Source organism: Rhinopithecus bieti, unplaced genomic scaffold, assembly GCF_001698545.2.
Source record: "Rhinopithecus bieti isolate Rb0 unplaced genomic scaffold, ASM169854v2 scaffold_75173, whole genome shotgun sequence".
Classification (NCBI taxonomy): Eukaryota; Metazoa; Chordata; class Mammalia; order Primates; family Cercopithecidae; genus Rhinopithecus; species Rhinopithecus bieti.
In genome coordinates, this window is record NW_016828776.1 from 1,052,326 (window position 1) to 1,074,233 (window position 21,908).

Genomic DNA, 21,908 nt, shown 5'->3' on the forward strand with positions numbered 1-21,908 from the left:
TTTTTTTTTTTTGGAGGGAAAGGCTTCAGAAAGCTTTTTAAAAGTTCACCTTTTGAAGTTCCAAAGTTTAAATTATTATCACTCCATGTAAACTCTCTAATGATCCTCTCCAAGATTTTTATCGTATGCTTCAATTCATCCTCAAAATACTGCTGCATAGTCATCCTCAAAAAAGCTTATTTTTTTCATAATTATATGTACTATAATAAAAATACATTTTGAACATTATGAAAGAAATGCAAAAGTAAAATTTAAAAAGAATAACAGACTAAATAAATAGAATTTTAATATTTATTTTACTATCTCAGCAGATATTCTTGCTATCCTACACTTTGGAGACTCCAACATATGGCAAAACAAGGAAAGAAGTCTCCAGTTTTCGCATGAGTTGTGTTCCATTGTAAATTGGACTTTTGGAACCTGGATTCTACTTTCTCATAGAAACAGAGTGATAAATTATATTTAGTTCCCTAATAAATGTCATAAGATTGTTAGAATTAAGTTTTATTAAATTGTGTCTGCCTATAATAACTCACAGAAAACATACTATTATAAAACTGGCAGCAAATACAAATAACCAAGAATAAAATTAAACTGAATAGAAATTGGTTTAAAACACTTTTTGAATACAGTTGCTTGAGGAAGGACAGGCTTAATCAGAAGAATATAGAAAGACGTAGATTTGAAAGAGGATTTGGGAACATTTTCAATTTAGAAAATGAATCTTTTAACTTATACTTCTAATTTTTTATGTCTAAAGGACCTAATGTACATTCTATGATTTCAGTTATACAAGTGGAGGCCTTATCAGCTGGGCATATTCATTTTCCCTTTGTTAAAAAAAGAACTAAATGAGTAAGAGAAGGATGTAACTGGGAAAAAACTAAAAAGGGAGGAAGGAAGTGGTTAAAGAAGATATATCTGTAAATTTAAGAAAGCATTTGGAGAGGTTGACCTGTTTTAGTTGAGAACTGTGAAAAAAAAAGTTCTAAGGAATAGCATGGTAAATGCTGAGCCTGTGGCTGGCATATTAAGGAAATCAGTGCCATAGTAGAGGCACAAAGAAAGTGTGACGGCAGAACCTGGGTGAGAGAAAATGTCTCTAGTAGGGGATTCGGAAAATCCTCAAGAAAAGTTTTGATTTGAGTTGGACCAGGAAGTATAGCATAGTTGTAGGACTCAGCTCTGTGGAGATACCTGGTAGCAAAGAAATCTTGGGGGAGATGATTACAGAATATTGGGTACTTCACCAAGACCATTGTATGGGCTGTATGAAGGGGCACAGAACAAGGTAGGCTAAAGTCAGTTCAGGAGGGCCCTGATTCTCTTGCTGAGGAGCTTGCATATCCCTTCTGTAGGAGTTGGTGACCACTGAATTTTCTTAAGAAGAAAAGGACGGGACTCACTGGTGTTTTTAGGAAAACTGTTCTGGTGACAGTTCATAGAATGATTTTGGAGGAAGAAGCAAGAGTGGAGGCAGTGATTATAATAGGCTGACAAAAGATTAGAGGACTTGGCATTAGCAGGAGTAAAATTGAGGAAATTGATTTAAGAACAATAGCAAAAGTAGGATAGAGCTTTACTTAGCTGTGAGAACCGCTGAGGGAATAGATTTTTACTTATTCATCTTTGAAACTCCTGAGACCAAGCACAGTGTGCACATTTTGATGAACTGATATGATTGGGTAAAAGATATAGATATAGATGTCTATCTATCTATCTATCTATCTATCTATCTATCTATCTATCTATCTGTGTATCTATCTATTTTGAGATGGAGTCTTACCCTGTTGCCCAGGCTGGAGTGTAGTGGTGTGATCTCGGCTCACTGCAACCTCCATCTCCCAGGTTCAAGCGATTCTTCTGCCTCAGCCTCCTGGGTAGCTGGGACTACAGTTGCGTGCCACCACACCTGGCTAATTTGTTGTATTTTTTAGTAGAGATGGGTTTCACTATGTTGGCCAGGTTGGTCTCAAACTCCTGACCTTGTGATCCGCCTGCCGCACAGCCTCCCAAAGTTCTGGATTTCAGGTGTGAGCCACCGTGGCTGGCCGGTGGTTGGGCAAAATATTTTATATGGGAGATGGTGGAGAAGTAGAAATTTAAGGTAATTAATAAGTTTGCTTTGGAGCCTGAGTGGAAACCTAGGAAGAGCTGTTGAGTCTTCTTAGTCACAGGAGCATTGGATATTTGGTGGATACAAAAGATGAAAAGAGTTTTGGTTTGTTTAAGGAGAAACAGGGTGCATGGAAGACTTCTCTTGCTTGGATGGGTGGATTGAGTACACTCACTGTGCACTAATGAGAAGAAAGCCAGAAGATAGAGAGAAATTGAAGAAAGGAAATAGAGGAAGGAGGAAGTGGTGCAGTAGGTATTTGTAAGGGAAAGATAAAAATTCTAGGAAAGAATGGGATGAAGAGACCAGTCTTTGGAAAGCTGGGAATATTCCTCTTTGAGATGGAGGTGGGAGAAAAGGATAGGTGATAATCTAGACAAAATTTGATATCAAAATAAATATTGAGGGCCTATATCCCGGCAAAGTAAATGGTAACAATTTCTGAGAGCAAAGGAGGTTAGGATGAATCAAGAAATCTGAGATGTCTGGAAAAGATTTGGAAGAGGGAAGAATTAAAGAGGTAGTCAATCTGCGGCAAATAAAATGCCTGCTGGGTAACACAAAGAGATTAACTAGGACTGAATGGCATGAATTCTTACTGGAAGTGATCAGCATGGTTGGTTGTCTTTCTCAGCCAAGGAGCATGCAGGAGCTTGGGAAGGGAAACAGATAGAATGGATTTTGCAGTTAGCATACGGTTAGAGGTTGGCAGGGTGGGAGTGATGAGAGGATGACAAGGGATGTGTATCACGCATGTGTGGGAAGAGTGTGTTTATGTTAACTCGTCTTATATTCCAGGCTGGGAAGATAATCCAGAGACCAGAAATGCGATTGACAGACTAAGACCTCTGGCGATAAAAAATTATGGCTGTTGCTTTGTTTGGTCAGTTCACTTACAAGGATTTAACATATATGATTGAGTGACCTTTACAGGGCTATGAGGGAAACTGTGGAATTTTTGGGTGTGTAAAGGCTTTTCCTGTTTCTTTGAACCTCGTTTCCTGGATCTTGTTGAGATGATTTCATGGAAACAAGGCCTAATAACAGTGTACAAGTATTTTACTGGATTATATTTCTATAATAATAAAAGGTTTGGGGATAACAAGGAAACTTCAATTGACACAATCTAAAGTTAGGCCATTTGCAAATACAAAGTTATTTAGAACAACAACACATGAAACAGATAAAAAAATTCAACCAGATTATCTTTCTGAGACAATGTAAGTATTCTTCTGTACAAAGGCAGAGGATAAATCAAGTGGTTTCCATGTTTCTACTTCTCAAAGTATTCGGTTTTTATTAAGAGAATATATTATGTACTGACTAGATTCTAGATTTTGGACAGTTTAACTACAGTGATTCATTAGAGTAGATCAAAGAAAGATGCTGCCGCCCTTCTGTCTTAAACAGTGCTATGTGTATGCACCAGTATTTTGGATACTTGATCTCTCTCCCTCCCTCCCCTTTTCCTCCTCCCTCTCCCTCTCTCTTTGTCTTTCCAGTAACTTTACTGAAGTTACTTAAACTTTTAATATCTTCTTTTTACATTAGCCTACATGTCCTGAAGGAGGAAAGCTTTTTAACCTTAAGTTTTTAAAGTCTAGTTATATTTTATAGATTCTTCTTCTAATCACTTAGGGTTTGCTAAGTAGAAACTATGAGAAGAGTTATTTTAACATGAATTTAATTTCGTTTGTGGTTTTTACTTACAGTCTACTTCTGTTTTCAGATTCACACCCACATGATCTCAAGTGAGATGATTCATATACATGTGCTTTTATGCCCAATTAGTTTCAGGAACAAAGTCTGAAATTAATTTTTATGCTAGCACATGTATTTTGCTATTGAGAGATTTGAATGGGAAAACCCTGCCCACAAATACTTTTCGGTGTGCCTACAAGGTGCTGTGAAGATTAAGAATGTATAGTTTTGTCTGCAAGGAATTTCTCAACAGGATGAGAGAGGATGAGACACAAATGTTTACTAAATTAAATTGCAATCTCTTACTGAAATATCGATTCAAGATTAGAATAACAGCCACGTGACAGATTAATTTATGGCCAGATGCCAACTGACTGGTATCATCTTGGAGCAGGTAAATTTAGAGTTTGAGAGAGGATTTCAGGATGGCGAGAAGGAATCAGTTTTGTCTAATTTGGACTGCTAGTGACCATAGTTAAAGAATACACAGTTTGTAGGGTTTTTTGGTGAGTATTATGCTGGGTTGAGCCTTGAAACTAAGGTACCTTGTGGTCGAGCGGGTGACAGGCTCTCTGAAACTAGGTGGCAGAGTATGAAGGAACCAGCTTCCTCTCTTTACTTTTGCCACTCCGAGGCATTGTCCTCCTACTCTTTTTCATGGCAAATCAGCCTGATCTTTCTGGTGTTTGTAAACGTAGACACTGCTTTTGGGTCTTTATAAACATAGTTCTTATTTCTTTCATTATCCAAGCAAAACATAAGATCTGACGGGTTGTACTATTTACTTCTCATGGGGATACAAGATAAAATTATTAGGCATGAGAAAGTATGGGAGTTTACAACATAAAATATACACAATGTTCAAATAACTATATCAGTTTTTCATCAATATGCAAAATGGATATAATTCGTACAATCAGCTAAGGAGTAACATATTTAATCTTGGTGTTAGGAAGTATTTTTGATTGGAGGGTAAAGAGACTGAGGCACTGGTAGTGGGTGTGGAAAAGAAAGTATAGATTTGCAAGAAATTGGGGAATTATTACTAGCAGAATCTGGTAACTGATTATTTTGGAATAGGCGACATAAAAAGAAAATAAAGAGTTGAAGGTGATTCTGTGACTACTATTAACTAAGACACAGGCAACAGTTACGGAAACAGGCAGGAAGAGAAGAAAAGTGTTGATGATTTTTGGGAAATTTTGAGTCTGAGTTGCTAAAGATATATTTATGTAGAGTTAAAACTTCAAATCTGTAGCTCAGGATAGGTGTCAGGGCTAGGATAATGGATCTACAAGTTATCTTCCTGAAGTTTACTGAAACTGTAGAAGTTGATGAGACTGCAAAGATGGTAGAGCCAGAAGAATATAGGTTGTGGTCTTCGAGGAGAATCCAAAGAACTCATTCCTCCACAGCAAGGGTGGGGAGGGCCCAGAAATTGAGAGGCTGAGTTACTGAAGTTTATAAGAAGTTCCTGATTTGGGCCTTTATGAAAATTGACAGAGGACACACCTTCTGATTTCAGTTCTATATCTACCATTCTGAAGTCCCAGAAATTAATTTCAATATACTTCAAATTCACTTACAATTATCTTATTTGTGCATTTGCCACTATTTGAAAAACTCTTCTCTGTCATCTATTTATTTATTTCAAGATCAGACTCAAATCATAACGCTGAAATGCTCTTACAGATTAAACAACCCCCTTTGATTCACTTTTGATTTCCACTAGCCTTCATTCTTGTAATAGTGCCAAGTAAGAGTTCATTGCTTAACTAGAGAGCTTGAGACTAAAAGTGTTCTTGATAAAATAACTCTGTGTAACTGAGAGGTAACAGAAAGGTTTTTAAACTGTGGTGCATATGCAAGTTACTATGCTGAAAGACTAAAGATGGGTGTGAATCTTCCATTCCTTCTTTTTTCTTTTGAGATGGAGTGTCACTCTGTCACCCAGGCTGGAGTGCAATGGCGTGATCTTGGCTCACTGCAACCTCCGCCTCCCAGGTTCAAGCAAGTCTCTTGCCTCAGCCTCTTGAGTGGCTGGGATTACAGGCGTGCACCACTGCGCCCAGCTAATTTTTGTATTTTCAGTAGAGACAGGGTTTCACCATGTTAGTCAGGCTGGTCTTGAACTCCTGACCTTGTGATCCTCCCACCTCGGCCTCCCAAAGTGCTGGGATTACAGGCGTGAGCCACTGTGCCCAGCCTCTATTCCTTTTTATAATGGAGTTAATAGACTGCCAGTTAAGGTACCTGCTATAGATATGGTGTCTCTGGATTTTGGCAATCAGACAATTTCTTTCTTTTTTTTTTTTTTTTATTATACTTTAAGTTTCTAGGGGTACATGTGGGCATAACGTGCAAGGTTTGTATACATATCGTATACGTGTACCATGTTGGTGTGGCTGACCCATCACACTCGTCAGGTCACCCATCATTTCATTCATTTATATCAGGGTCTTAACTTCCCACATGGCAATCACCTCCCCCCTCCCCCCTCCCCATGATAGGCCCCGGTGTTGTGATTGTCCTCCCGATCCAAGTGCTGTTCATCGGTTCAGTTCCCACCTATGAGTGAGAAACATGCGGTGTTTTGGTTTCTGTTCTTGTGATAGGTTGTAAAGAATGGATGGTTTCCAGCTGCACCCAGTCCCTACCAAACGGGACGCAAAACTCATCCGTTTTTTATGGCTGGCATAGTATTTTTCCATGGTGTATATGTGCCACATTTTCTTAATCCAGTCTGTCACAGATGGACATGATAGTTTTCTAGACAAGATTAAGAAGGCTATTGTGCCTATAAGAGTGATTAGAATGTGATGCCTCTGAAAAACCATCGAATGAACTGGGCATATTTAGCACAGAGAAGACAGAGGAACATAAGATACTTTCTAATATGGCACTGTCAAATGGAGAGAAGATTAGACTTTGTTTTTTTTTACTTTGTTTGATTTTGCAAAAAGCAAAATACGATGAATCAGTGAAAATTTTAGGGAAGTAGATTTTAGCCAAATGTGAGGATGGTCTGAATAATTAAAATACCAGAAGTGGAGTAAGCTATTTTCTGAGGCCATTTCTCTATCCCTGTAAGTATTCATACCTACAGTCCTTGGCCTATTCTTGAGAATGTTGAATGTCGAATGTTTTCATCTGAATTTATTTTATCAGGTTGTCAGAGGGGCCTCTGAGAGCCCATTTAACTCCAGATTTCATAAGCCCATGAATGTTTGGCTTTAGTATGAACATATTGTTTGGCTGAATAAACATAACTGAACCTGTATGTAAGAAGGAAGGAGTTTGCTGTGCCTCACGGTCAATCATCCTAAAAATTTATTCTTAGAGTGACGAAAAGTAGGTTTAGATGTAAAAGGTGCAAGAGACTAAGATGACTGAGATGTGTCCTGGGTCCTCATATCAGATTGCTGTTATCCAAGGGATTCTTTTCTTTTCTTTTTTGTTTTCTCAGAGAGAGTCTCCCTCCGTCGCCCAGGCTGGAGTGCAGTGGCGCGATCTCCACTCACTGCAACCTCCGCCTTCCGGGTTCAAGCCATTCTCCGGCCTCAGCCTCTCAAGTAGCTGGGACTACAGGCGCCCGCAACCACGCCCGGCTATTTTTTTTTTTGTATTTTTAGTAGAGACGGGGTTTCACTATGTTAGCCAGGGATGGTCGCCTTTTCCTGACCTCGTGATCCACCCGCCTCGGCCTCCTAAAGTGCTGGGATTACAGGCGTGAGTCAGCGCGCCCGGTCCCAAGCGCTTATTTTCTTGAGTGGAAAGCACACAATTCTTCCTTCTCCCTTCATGAATTTAGAGCACTGATTTATTGAGATGTATGTTAAATGATTGCTGCACTTTGTACCTATTTCTTTGCATATTTATACTCAATTGGATTTTCATATAATTTTGTAATTTGTTTTCCAATTTTGTTTGTACATATTCCATTCCTTTTACCTACCCCAAACCTATAAAGTGATTGAGTCAGTATAATTTGCCCACCATTCTTTTGGGTCTAAATATACCATATGCTTCCAAATACATAAGAAGCCCTTCAAAGGAATATATTTTAGATCTTGCTCAGAAGTCTTCTTATTTTTCAAAATACTGATAACAATGAATTAATTAAATTACGTTGATTTAAGCATTTGACTTACTCAACAAACATTTATAGTGTATAATTATATAACTTCCTTGTGTTTGCAAAGTCTTGAAATTTATGCATATGTTCATTCACTCATCTGTTTAAATGCTTTGGTTATCTTAACGTGTATTTTCGGACAATGCGATTTTAATCCATTTTAGAATGTTAGGCAAAGCAGGTTGGTTTTGCAATGTTCCTTAAAGGTCATTAAGCTTGAGGGCTTTTTTTTTTTGGATCAGTGAAGAAGTAAAATTCCAGAGCCGGAGGTCTTCCTGAAAGCTGCCTTATCTTTGGTTTTTTAAAGGTTACAGTTGGGAAACATTTGCAGAATTTCCACATTATTCTGAACTGCGGGGAAAATACAGACCTAGTTTTTTTTTTTTTTTGGTTACTTTTCCCAGAGATTTTAGTCTCAGATTACTTGAAATTTCATAAACTAGAATACGTATCAATCATCTGTAATAATGCTGGCATTTTAATGGAAGAGTAAATATGAAATTGTTTAAAGCAAGTTTGTTATAGATAAGGGAGGTATGAATATAGATTGCATATCAGCAATAACTATATATAATATGCAGATTACAAATGCTCTGTCATAGATTATCATCAAATATTTAATGGAAGTGTATGAGAGCTAACATGCAAAAGTCTCAAAATTTAAACACAAAGAGAGCTAGTTATACTCCTTTTTATAAGAATAGAAGTATATTTTACCCTGATTAAGTTTTATGAGGTTTTATAAAGATTCCTGCCAAGGAACATAATTTATATTAGTCTTTCTTGAAGTAAGCAAATAAAGTATGGATAACAAGTAGAAAATGTATTTTTCTTTTTTGTTTTTGTTTTTTTGGTTTGTGAGTTTACACACACTTCTGCCTGGTTCAGTAGAATATTTGAGGTGGCTTATAGGAATATTTTTAAAAAGCATTAAAACAGAATAACGGTAAATATAAGTAGACTAGGAAACCTAAGCCTGGGGAAATCAGAATGTATAGGTATAGGCTGTGGGGTCAAACACAGTTATTCAATTTTGTATGTAGATGTGCACTCAAAAGAAAACTTTTGGAGGATATACTTTTCATTGTCTATAAGGAAAAAAATAACATACAGCTACTCAAAGGAAACAATACTTTTCCTTGTATTCAGTCTGGAAACATACTTATTGTCTGGTTTTTCATATAGAGATTACTGAATGGATACTGCCCTTACCAGCCTCCTTATGATTTATTTATAGCATGTTTTAAAAAGGTGCTTATTGCAATAACACTTAATGGAATAACAATAGCCAGTGTGAATGAGCTCTTATTCTATATCAGACACTGTGCTTTCCTGGCTTGATTTCATTTATTTCCACATCCACCTTACGAGATAGAGACTGTTTTTATTCCCATTTAAAGATGAAGAAACTGACAAAGATTAACTTGTCCAGGATCCACATCATTAGTGGTGGACGCAGGCACCCTGATTTTAGATCCTTTGCTTTTAGTTGCTTCTCTAGTGCAGAGTAAAATTAGGAGAGAGTCCTTCTGTCCCAGAGACACTAATGAGAATCCTTTTTTTCATCAGGAAGGCTTCAAGTATTTGGACTTTTCAGTGGCAATGTTGCCCCCATTTTTTTGAAAACTGTGGCATGTACAGAAATTTGAAGCAACATTCTCAGGTTTTTCTGTTACTATAATATTATTTGTTAAAAGCATTCAGTTATGGAGATAATATTATTGCTTGATTATAAATTGTTGGAAAAATATCCCTCTTCAATAGTTTGAACAATTGTCTTATAGAAAAGGTAAAGCTTACTATTCCTACCTACAAAGGGCAGAACTAAGAATAGTTATAAATGACTTAATAGCAGATTTATGTTAAAAAAAAAAAAAGAATAACTTGTCAATGCACCAATCTGACCAAGAATACAAGGTGTCCCCTTGTGAAGTAGCAATCACTGAAATTTTGGAGAAGGGCTGAATATTACGGTAGACATTTCTACATTGAGTGGGATATGAAACTAGCTGAGCTGCAGATCTTTTCCAACTCTGGATTTTATCTTCCTGTTTCCAACTGAATATCTATCTCTGAGACTCTGTTTTCTCATCAGTAAAACTGGGCTAAGTTTTTCTCTTTATTACACTGTTGATGGTTCTGAAGATCAAATAAATATTATATATTGAAGTCCTTTGAAAACTGTTAGTACTGTAATTCCAAACATTGATTATTCTTTCAACAAAGAAAACATTTTTATTTTTTTGAAACTTATGTAACAAACACATACTAGTTGAGTGGCTGTTATGTGGCATATATCATATTTTATATGTTGTTTTCTAATTTATTTTTAATGTTCTTAGATTTTTCTTTCTTGCTAATCACCATCTTATTATTTTATCCTCCAACTGTTGTAGACAAGTAAAACTACCAAGTTTTAAATTTAGATAATGCAAACTAGGTAAAGTGTTATAGAATTTTAAATTAAACGGAAATTCTATTTACCTGAATATTTTTCGTTCTCCTTCAACAGGAAGAATTGAGATTGGAGAAGATTGTTTCTTACCATTCATGCCCCTCTTTAGAAACAGGAAGATAAAGGGTATTGATTCTGTAAGATAGTCATTTCTGAGTAGGACATATTGTATTTAAATTGATCATTTGGAACCCTTACTTTTTCCATTTACTCTCACTCAATTCATGTTCGTCACTTTCTTTGAGAATTAATTCAAATCCAATGCCCTACAATGGCTTTTCTATGATTTCCTTGACTCCATTTTAAACACTCTTCTGCATGTGTATGAGCTTTTGGCTCTATTGTTTAGCTCTTGTGCAGAATCAGATTTGCAGAATTTTAGAGCCAGAAAGGCCTCTGCGTTCATCCAGTTTAACGCTCTAATTTCCTGATGAAGAGGATGAAGACAATGAGTCCCAGTCACACAGCTGGTCAGCCTTTGAGCCAGAATTATGTTGGAGCAGTTGTCACTACCTTCTGTTTTGCAGTTGCTTGATTGTTTATGTGTGTGTGTTTGGTCTCCCCAGTGAGAATATTTGTTGCCAGGGAACTAGCCTTTTTCCTCATCCAGAGAAAAGTAGTTCTTCGTCACTTGTTTGTCCAGAGTAGACATACTAGGATGCTCAGGAGCTAACCTTTGGAAGTAGATGCCAGTGGTGTTCAACTATCCTTTGATCTAGTACTATTTTTAATGCATCTTCAATTTTTATTTTGAAATCTAAAACATATTTCTTTTATCCCATTATTAGTAGAATTGATTAGCATGATATATAATTCAGATTTCGCGTTCTTTTTTATTTTTTGAGATGGGGTTTCGGTCTTGTTGCCCAGGCTGGAGTGCAGTGGCATGATCTTGGCTCACTGCAACCTCTGTCTTCTTGGATTCAAGCGATTCTCCTGCCTCAGCCCCCAAGTAGCTGAGATTACAGGAATGCGCCACCATGCCCAGCTAATTTTTTGTATTTAGTGGAGACCCGGTTTTACCATGTTGGTCAGGCTAGTCTCGAACTCCTGACCTCAGGTGATCCACCTGCCTCAGCCTCCCAAAATGCTGAGATTATAGGCGTGAGCCACCGTGCCCAGCCAGATTTTGTATTCTTAATAGTTATCCTTACATGGAGACAGAAATAAATACCTCTATAGTAATTCAATGATTAGATACAAATCTATTTTCTAGTACTTAGAATACTGTGACAAGGGGATGAGTATCAAAGTCTGTATCTCAATATTTGATATACCTAAGTTCTTTTTTGATATAAATAGTTGTGTAGTACAAGATAAGAGTTGACTTAGAATAGTGCCCCTCAAGCCGGGCCATATATCATGATGACATCACTCCCCCAGCCCCACACACACCTGAGTTGAAATCTCTTAGGTTGGGCCTGTGCATGTTTATGTTTCAAGAGCTGTACAGTGGTTCTAACCCCAAGCCAAAGTAAAGGACCATTGGCTTAGAAGGACAGCATTGTTGAGATAATGAAGGCCCCCTTTTAAGAGAAAATTGCTACTTTGGGTGGGGGAGATGTATGCCTGTTGGACATGTAAATAGAAATCTTGTAGAAAGGTACAGACTGATTTCATACGTGACCAAAATCACCTGACTACCTATGGGTTATCTTTCAGGCCTACCTGCTAGTTGAGTTGCAACTACAAACCTCCATTATACAGAGTGAAATTTATTAAACCAGGGCTGAGTTCTCTGTTTCTCATTTCAGAAATAACACAAAAAATCTACTCTGATAATAGAAATTGGTTACTAGAAACTTCCATTTTGTTATTGTAATGAGTAGTGGCTGACTCAACCAATTGAAAGCTTTAGTAAGGTTGGTTTCATGTTTGGATATCATGGTCCCCATCTTACAATTGTCTATCAATAAATCCTGCTCTCTCTTCAGAGCATTTCTTCAGTGTTATATGTAACTGCCCACCATTTATGAGACTGCCATATGGGTAGCTCATTGAAATGAGTAAATAGTAAGAATATATTAATAAAATGACATGCATACATTTGAAAGTCACAGAACAGTCAAGTGGTCACAGAAGTTTAGTTTATACAAGTGGACAATTGGCAACAGTCAATTTAAATTATTTTTATTGGGAACCTTTTTTTGAATCTTGCTTTGGGCTGAGTGCTGCAGATCACAGCAAAACCCTGAGACCAGCTTTTGAGCCAAGACATTTAGTTTTCAAGAGAAGCAAAGTTGAATAGACTGAGAATAGTGAATTAATAGTAACTGCATATTATTTACTGAATATAATCAGACAGAGAATGACAGTTTTTTTCTTTTTTGACCTGAGATGGACACTGGGAATCACCTAATTCTAGAATTTCACAGATAAGGAGACTTTTAAAAAAATGTGATAAATTGTCCATTAATAACAGTTTAGAGCAGGAAGAACTTTATTTTTTACCTAGAGTGGGTTATACAGTTGTACATCTATGTGTATATGGACCACATGGCATTTTCATTTATTCAATGGAGAGTTGAGAGGGTCTGTGTTTAGCACTCGAATATTGGACATGATTCAAATATGAGTTAAGTGTGTCTAGAGGCTTTATTCATACCTATTTTCTTTTAGTCAGCAATGCTTCATAATGCCTTGGTTTCATGAATTAATTTTAATGGAATTAAACTTGAACAGCTCAAAATTATATAATTAATTTCATTCAGCTTCAATTAAAGTTACTAATTGAATCAAGCCTACTAGCATGACACCTGGCGGCAGTCAGCTACATAACAATGGCAGCAAGTATTTAGGACTCTGCTGATGAGCTAGTTCATATCTACTAGTGAGTTTCCATGAAAAATCTCTTTTATTGATAATCTCAGAATGTCCTTGAGTTGACTGTAGCAGTGGAAAGATTTCTGGAGTTGTTTAAAAAAGTAAAGATTTTAATTGAAACTAACATATCTCATGAAGATTACATTTCTCTATGATAATGCTGAGTAAATGTTACATAAATCTAGAACATATTGGTTTAGTATATTTTCAATTTATATTTTACTGCTATTTGAATATGGTTTTGTTTATAAAAATCCTTGGAATTTAAGACCCCATTTGCTTCAGAGACCTTAGCCTCTGGACTTGGTCCCAAGTGGGTGTCCATCTATTTTTATGTGTTGAAATTTGTTTCATGGCAGAACTTTTAATTGTTGTGAAATCCCCATGGTACATGAAAATTTTGCATGTGCAGAAATTTTTTCCTTCCCCTGGAAATGTTAACACGGTTGACTAACAACTTCTGTTTGAATCTCTTTCCTTTCTTTGCTTCCATGGCTTAACATCATGCAGTTTTTCTTCTCTAACTCCTTCCTAATTGTACGGACTCTTCTTGGTACTTGCTACTCTTCTTGATATTTCTTAATATATTCACTCTTTTAGTGAGCTCATTAATTTGAATGGCTTTGGAAATCAAGTTTAGAAAGATGACTATTTCTAGCTATAACCTTTTTTCTGACTTGCAAATTCAAATGTCCAATACTTAATTCATTCACTACACTGTAAACTCCAAGAAGGCCTGGGCAGCATTTCATAATTCATTGTATCCTCATCAACTAGCACAATGCCTAAACATCTACTATGCAAAAATATATATTACTAAAAGAATAAATTGGTCTCCTGATTTTTAGGCTTTCCCAGTCAAATCCAGACTGAGAACTTGGTCATATCCAGCCCCACCTTCCTTGATTATCTCTACAAACCTCTAGTTAATTTCTCACATTTACTCTCTATTCTATCTTGTTATCCAGTTAATTATACTCTTATCAACTTCAATATGGGCTTTGCGAAGTCTCTCTTTTAGTTTCTCTTACTGTATTCTCCCTCTTAGATATATCCATACTCCAATGGAATCATCTGAGTTCAACCTCTTCTCCCTCAGTTGAAATAGAATCTTTGATTTTGGTACCCAGGAACATGTTAAGCGGCCTGGCGCAGTGCCTCACGTCTGTAATCCCAGCACTTTGGGAGGCCGAGAAGGGCAGATCACGAGCCAGGAGATCGAGACCATCCTGGCTAACATGGTGAAACCCCGTCTCTACTAAAAATACAAAAAAATTAGCCGGGCATGGTGGCAGGCACCTGTAGTCCCAGCTGCTGGCGAGGCTGAGGCAGGAGAATGGCGTGAACCCGGCAGGCGGAGCCTGGGCGACAGAGGGAGACTGTTTCAAAACAAACAAACAAACAAACAAACAAACAAACGGGAGACTCTGTTTCAAAACAAACAAACAAACAACAAAAACAGAACAAAACAAAAAACTAGCCAAGTGAATTAAAGTGCATCCAGAACTGAGAATCACAAGTGTGCACAAGTTTATTAATCTTCCTAAGGCGTGGCTCTGATAAGGCATTTCATAAAGGTTCAGTGGGTAGTTTGACTTATTTTTCTTGATTTTGAATTTCATCCACATTTCTCACCTTAGCATTATAAAATCCACACAATGTCTCTAATCAAACCTTCACAGCCTTCTCTCCTAATTTTCTACTCATAGTCGTTCACAGTCCAGAGTTGGAACCTTTACCCAAACGTCTGCTTTTGGAGTTTGCCTGTGCTGTTCTTCTACCTTTCTCCCATCTGGACTTTTGGAAATCCAACTAATCTTTTAAAGACCATCCAACATGTACCTTTTTCTCAGTGCTTTTCTTGATCTCTGAATCCTGATGAGTATTTTTGCTTCCTTTGAACCTCTTTGGTGATCTGGACCTCTCATAGCATGCATTTTACCTTATTGCCAGTTTGCTTTTGGCTTGACTTATGCTTCCCAAAGACTTTACGTTTCTGTACATGTTGGTTTTCTCCCTGAGAACCCATAAACCCACCTGCGATTCTCTCCTCCTAAACACCCCCTTCTCGGAGGATGCATTACACAGTCCTTGACTTTTCTTTCACTCTTCTTTTTGTTTTTGTTTTTTTTTTTGTTTTTTCTTGTTGTTTTTTTTTTTTTTTTTTTTTTTTTTTTTTTTTTTTTAGACGGAGTCTGGCTCTGTCACCCAGGCTGGAGTGCAGTGGCCGGATTAGTAGAGACGGGGTTTCACCGTGTTAGCCAGGATGGTCTCGATCTGCTGACCTCGTGATCCGCCGTCTCGGCCTCCCAAAGTGCTGAGATTACAGGCTTGAGCCACCGCGCCCGGCCTTTCTTCACTTTCTAGAGAGAGAATGCTGTAGTTGCTTTCTATACCTCCTCACTACTGAGTCTCTCCTCATTCAGCTGCGGGCTGACTTTTCATCTCTACCACTCATCAGAGCTTCTTCTCTTTCACTCCTTTCCCTGCTGATCAGCCCTCTACATGCATGGACTCACTCACTTTCATCCTTCCTGTAACGTTTCCACATTTCTCTATCATGGCACATCACTTGCTGTATTAAAATTACTTGTTTACTGTAAACTTAACAGATTATTTTTACCATGAACATCTCTGATTCTTTAATGTCAGGCTGATAGTAGGTGCTCAGTAAATACCTGTTACTGAGTCAATAACATAGGCAGCAGTCAATAGAGATAGACCTGTTCTATATCCTTACATTATGGCAGACTTGGAAGCATTTAGAAAATGTATATACTAAAAAAAGAAAAATATATAAATTCAATTATATTAAATGTATCTTTTTTAATTCAGGAAAATGTGATAAAGACAATACTGAGAAAGATATAACTCAAGCTACCAATAGCCACTTCACACATGGAGAGATGCAAGACCAGTCCATTTGGGGAAATCCTTCAGATGGTGAACTCATCAGAAGTAAGTATTTTTAGAAAAAACTTTGAGTGATTTTGGGATACGACTATGATAATATATTCTTCGTTAATTGTCCCAGATAATTCTGCTACAAATTCGTAAATCAACAGAGTTTATCTAAAAGTGGTTGCATTCATATTTTAAATTGCAGAGCTAAAGCTAGGTTATACATAATGCTGTCAGTGTTGTCTTTCCTCAGAAAGGAAGAATTGACCCGTAAATGTTGGACTCTATTCTCAGAGAGATTTAGTCAAAATTCAGTTCCTTTTTGAGTAGCAACTAAGTGGAAGTCAAACAACTCTAAGTATATGCGGATGGAGAAACTAACAAGAGAAAGATGGTGGAGCTAAAAGATTAATGCTACTGTGGTCTCTCTTCTCCTAGCTAACTGACTTTAAATTTTTTTTTTTGATTAATATTTTATCACTGTTGGTTAAAAATTTTTTGTGATATTCTTCTTCCTAAAATTGCATACAAAAGCTTTGGTCTATTTTCATGTTACTCTTTGAATGCCCTGCAATACCATGTCTTTTGGGTGCTGATCAGAATGCTGATCCAATGTGAGGTTCTGCTCTCGAGCTCCTGGAGCTGACGTTCTGGTCACTAAGTTCCCCTAGGTGTGTTCAAGGTGAATTTGCCATACAATGAATTATTGGACATAGCAAACACGTAGGTGTAAATATTGCTGCTAGGCCACACCTGGAAGAGCACAGAGAGTAAATCTTTTGATATTCCCCTTTAGAGTAACCAAAGTACCATGTTCCCTTCTCAGGTTTTCAGAGTGGGTAGAGGAGAATTTACTTCTGGGATCAAATGTTTATTTTATTTTTAAAACTTATTTCTTTAGTTTAAATAATTTCATACTATTGACCCTTTACTGTCTTCTACATTACACTTACTTTGAAACTTAGAACATTTCTTTCCTCTCTAGAATGCCTGTCTCTAACTGAAAACTAAACAAAATAAATTAGAAAAAAAGAAGGAAGAGTCCAACTTAGGAGAAAATAAACAACAACAATAAAACACTATTGAAGGAAATTTCCAGGTTTCTAACAAAACTCTAAAATGAGTATGTTTTATGTTAATTTTAGGACCATTTGGTTTTTATACACTTTGGTCTTGGAGAAGGGAGTAGGAAGGAAGGAAATGAGACTCAGAAATTAGTGAGGAGGAAGATTTATATAGCTTTATCCAAGGAATCAAATAAACATTATTTCAAGTAAAATTTATCTCAAAACATATATTGATTAGCTTTTATCTAATATTGACTCTGCTATTGTGAGACACATGATTTTGTGGAATAACTGGCCTATTTTATCTCTGATTTCCTAGCAATCAGAGTTAGTGAGCACTAGAAGAAGTTCTAGAGACAATTTTACCTCTATCTGTTGGGAAACAAAATGGTTTTCTCACTTTGTTTTTTCAGTTGTAACAATTTTAAGTTTGTGTTTCATTTAATTTGTTTATTTCCTTTATCTCTTTTCCTAGGGCCCACATTAGGAAAATGTGAGTAAGATTTCTTAGAACAACAACAATAAAAAATATAAACACTAGGGCGGGCACAGTGGCTCACGCCTGTAATCCCAGCACTTTGGGAGTCCGAGGCGGGTGGATCACGAGGTCAGGAGATCGAGACCTTCCTGGTGAACACTGTGAAACCCCATCTCTACTAAAAATACAAAAAAATTAACTGGGCGTGGTGGTGGGCGCCTGTGGTCTCAGCTACTCGGGAGGTTGAGGCAGGAGAATAGTATGAACCCCGGCGGGGGCGGAGTTTGCTGTGAGCCAAGATCGCAACACTGCACTCCAGCCTGGGCAACAGAGCAAACTCTGTCTCAAAAAAAAAAAAAAAACACTATTAAATAAGAATATGGAGAGTCATGCTAATGTGTTAAATGTATTTATATTATTTGGTTAAGCTCATATTAGTCATGGAATCCGTACCATTAAAAAGAATTAATTAAAATGATTTACTCTATGGTTTAATTGGTTAAGTGGGTATCAAATCAAATATATTGTAAATTGCATGAGTTTCTTTATTGAGATAATGATGTACCCTGTCCCATGGGACTTTGGAACATTAGGAAACAACTGTCTAGTTTCTTACTAATATTCACTGAAGGAATGAAGCGATACAGAAATTTAAGCCCCCCTCTGAAAGGGCTGCTGGGAAAACTGACAGATGAATGGATATACAAAAAATACCGGCCAAAGATAGCAATGCCACTCCTGCCTGAAACATAAGCTGGCAAGCATTTCCAAATATTGGTGGGTGAAATCTGACTGTGAATTTTGATTATAAATTTCAAAAACTCAATTTTTGTTATTTTCCCAGTCATGCTTTTCTAGACAAAGTCTACTTTGTTGGATCAACAGAAAAAAATTGATATCTGGATTTGCAGAAGTGGAACATTTTATATCATCTTTAAAACTGACTCAATTCTGGATAGCATTTGAAAGTTTTGTATTGTGGTAGCTTCTGCTATTCCAACTCCTTTGATACTAAACTCTCAGAACTGCCTGACTTTCCTTCTTTGGCCTTCCTCACAGAGTCACTGGCCATCTCTGTGTAATTTAATGTCTGTCTGTCTGAACTCTGAAGTTAGGAAGATGTGTATTTTCCTCTTGCTTAAACATCTCGCACATTTTGGGGGCCCAGAAACTCTTTTGTAATAACAATAGGCCCTGGAAAAGGAGACTCTGGCTCAGAGCTTCATGGGAGGAGGGGAACATCTGTGTTGAGTCAGGCCCGGGCTGGCTCCCGTTCCAGGAGTCCTGTGTGGCTCTCTGAGCACCGTGGAAGAGGCAGACAGCTGGCTCTCACGGAATTGATGTTAGTGTTCCCACTGTAGTGTGAGTTTGGCTGAATAGAGGGATCATCAGAAAAATGAGGCTGGCTGGGTGTGGGAACATTTTCAAATGCACAACCCACACATTTTCCAAGCTTCCATGGGGCAGCTCAGCTTGCATAAGCAAGAAGTGAAGGAGAGAGACGCGGTCGAATGTGACTTCTTTTTCTTTACTCTTGAAAGTGGTGAGGGCTTGGCAGCTCGTGTCTCCGTTGTGCCGGGTGGCTGCTGCCGTCTTTGCGGGACACTCAAGGCATAATTTATAGGGGACTGTTAGCTGTCAGTGTAATAAGGCTGTTTTTACTTTGCTGAGAATAACTGAGCTCTGGAAAGTCAAGGGAGTGGCTGCTTTGGAAATTGTATTCTAATTAAAGGGTGTATTCTCAGGCCTCATAAGGGATATTCAAGCTGAGAATAATTTCCAGATTATTCTGTGAACTTTAACCCTGACCTTAGCAGACTACCTGCTTGAAATCATACTTGGTTCATGCTCTACACAGAAGTTTGTACTTAGTCTGCTTTCCCTGGTCCACCTAGAAAACATTGCAGGTGGCAGGCCTGCGGTACTATGGTTTTTCAGGGTATGGATTTCAGATTGGTTGCCCTTGAATTGCTAACTTATTACAGAGAATACATTATGGAAGTAATAAATAAAAGGAGGAAACTCATGTGGAATCAAACATTTTGAATAAATAGGCCCCACACTATCTGGTCAGAGAATGCACATTTTCGTTCTCTTTCTTATGAAATTTAAATTTAAAAGACAATTCCAGCCACTTAAATTTGTTTAAAATTTCTGAACCAAATTAGTAAAGAATTAAAACAATAAAGCTTTTATGAAAAAAAAGTTTATAATTGGATATTCTTTTTTTTTATTTTATGACTTTTATCCTTTTACAGTTCAAAAGACTTTTATATTCTCAGAACATATTTTGGTGTATAATTTAATTTCTGAAAGGTGGCTTAAATTTTTGGAATTTTTAAGAGCACCAACTAAGCCTTTGGCTTTTCCCCTCAGATTAGGATGTATGGTATCGTATATAATTTGAAGCTATGCCTTGTTTTAATTATCACTATTCCTCTGACTTAGTAAAATAAATGTTACAGTGAAGCTACACCATCAATTAATATTAATTTTTCTGCTTAACCCATAATATGCATAAACTGATAACAGGCAATAGGCAACATTTCATGTTTTAATTAGATAGGAAAAGGAACAGAAGCAACAGAAGCAACATTTCGATCTCAGTCTTTGGGGGGATTTCTAAGGTAGGAAGAAGTGTGTGTGTGTATGTGTGTGTGTGTGTGTGTGTTACTGTGCTTACACTCAGGCATGTGTAATATTTTCCTTTAATTTAGGTCAAATTCTACTATTCTAATTATTTCCAATAGAGAGCTTACATTTTTCTTTGTTCCTCTTTATGAAGTGCCTCAGGTCTCTATCTCAGGTTTTTCTAGGTCTTTCTGAAAATTCTTATTAGTTAACTTTATCCTTGGACATTGCTTTTACATAAACGTCTCCTAATTCTTAATGTCATTACTTAACTCCAGAAATTTTCCTTAGCTTCTCTTCTGAAATAAATTTCCCATTAAATTAAACTATTTTGTTCAGCTAATTCTCTCCTTTGTGATTTTATAGAATTCCCATGATCTGAAGCAAAGTTAGAATGCTCTACTTAAATGGTAATCCCCATTCTATTTAACCCATTTATTCATTTTGAAGAGTTTTTGGCTCTCATAATAGTAAGCACTTAATTGGCAGTAGAATGCAAGCTCGTCTCCATCTCACAGTTGCTCACCCTTATGGAGCTGCTGTATCATGCCTTTTCACTCATCCTGCTACTTGAAACCTTTCTCTTGGCATCATCTGCATTTCCTCTCCACATCAACAGGCTCTGTTATTAGGAGCTCTATTATTTCTTTTCCTAGCCTTTGCCAACTTAATGCGGATCACCCTTTAATGCATACCATTTAATCACTTTAGGGAATGCCTCCTTTATGTAAAATACTGAAAGAAAAGCAGATACTCAGGTGTTCTATTTATATACTTAGAGCATTTTTACTTTGTTGGTAAGGAAAGAGCATTGAGAGGTTTGTATTAAGTTTATTTGACAGCTCTCCTTTGAAGGCACATTTCAGTAAGTGTTAATTTGGATTTCTTTAGAATTCACTTTATATGGAAAAGGCCATCAACCAGCCCCTAGATAACTATGACCTAGTTAAGACTGGAAGATCCAGCTATCGTATTATGTTTCTTGGGTAATCTAGGAGATTTTCCCTAATATTTCATGCTCATTCATTTTTGGGAGCACATGTTGGAAGCAAGTAATTCTGACTTTTGCCTTGCTCGATGTCTTTTCCTCCTCCATTTGGCTCTCAGAAAAATTCTCTGTTTATTCAATATGTTGGACAAACAGTTATGTGACTGTAGTACACATGCTTTGATTATTGTTTTAGAGGAGGATGTTTATGGTCAGTTATTCCAAAATCAAACTAATCGTTTGGGTTCAAGGTTGGGTGGATAATCCTAAGTCATTTTTGATGGGCTTCTGTATTTATCTCATTGGTCAGTGGCAACCATTAGGCTGTATTCTAGAATGGAGGTCAAGTTACCTGACACACTTCTTCTTAGGCTGCATTATTCTATCCTCATCTGGCTTCTGCCCAGAAACTGGGGAGAACCATTTCATTTTGAGCCGTTTTTTGTTTTGACCATTTAATGTTCAGGGGCTGAGAGGTCAATGGAAACTGACTTCCAGGAGTCAGACTGTGGCTGCGTCATTACTACTAATGCTAGGCCAGTTACCTACCCTCTGTGAGCTCTAACATCTCATTTTTAAAAGGGAGGTGCTAACACTTTATGCCTCATTGTCA

At 37.2% G+C, this 21,908-nt stretch overlaps 1 protein-coding gene across 3 annotated transcripts in view; it reads left to right on the forward strand.

Annotated features, from left to right (window-relative positions):
• Window positions 1-21,908, forward strand: part of MDFIC (MyoD family inhibitor domain containing) — a 96,324-nt gene that overhangs the window by 8,666 nt on the left and 65,750 nt on the right. For all 3 annotated transcript variants that reach the window (XM_017864608.1, XM_017864606.1, XM_017864607.1), the window contains exon 3: window positions 16,066-16,188. In XM_017864608.1, coding sequence (XP_017720097.1) covers window positions 16,066-16,188 — 123 coding nt within the window. The remainder of the gene's footprint in view (window positions 1-16,065; window positions 16,189-21,908) is intronic.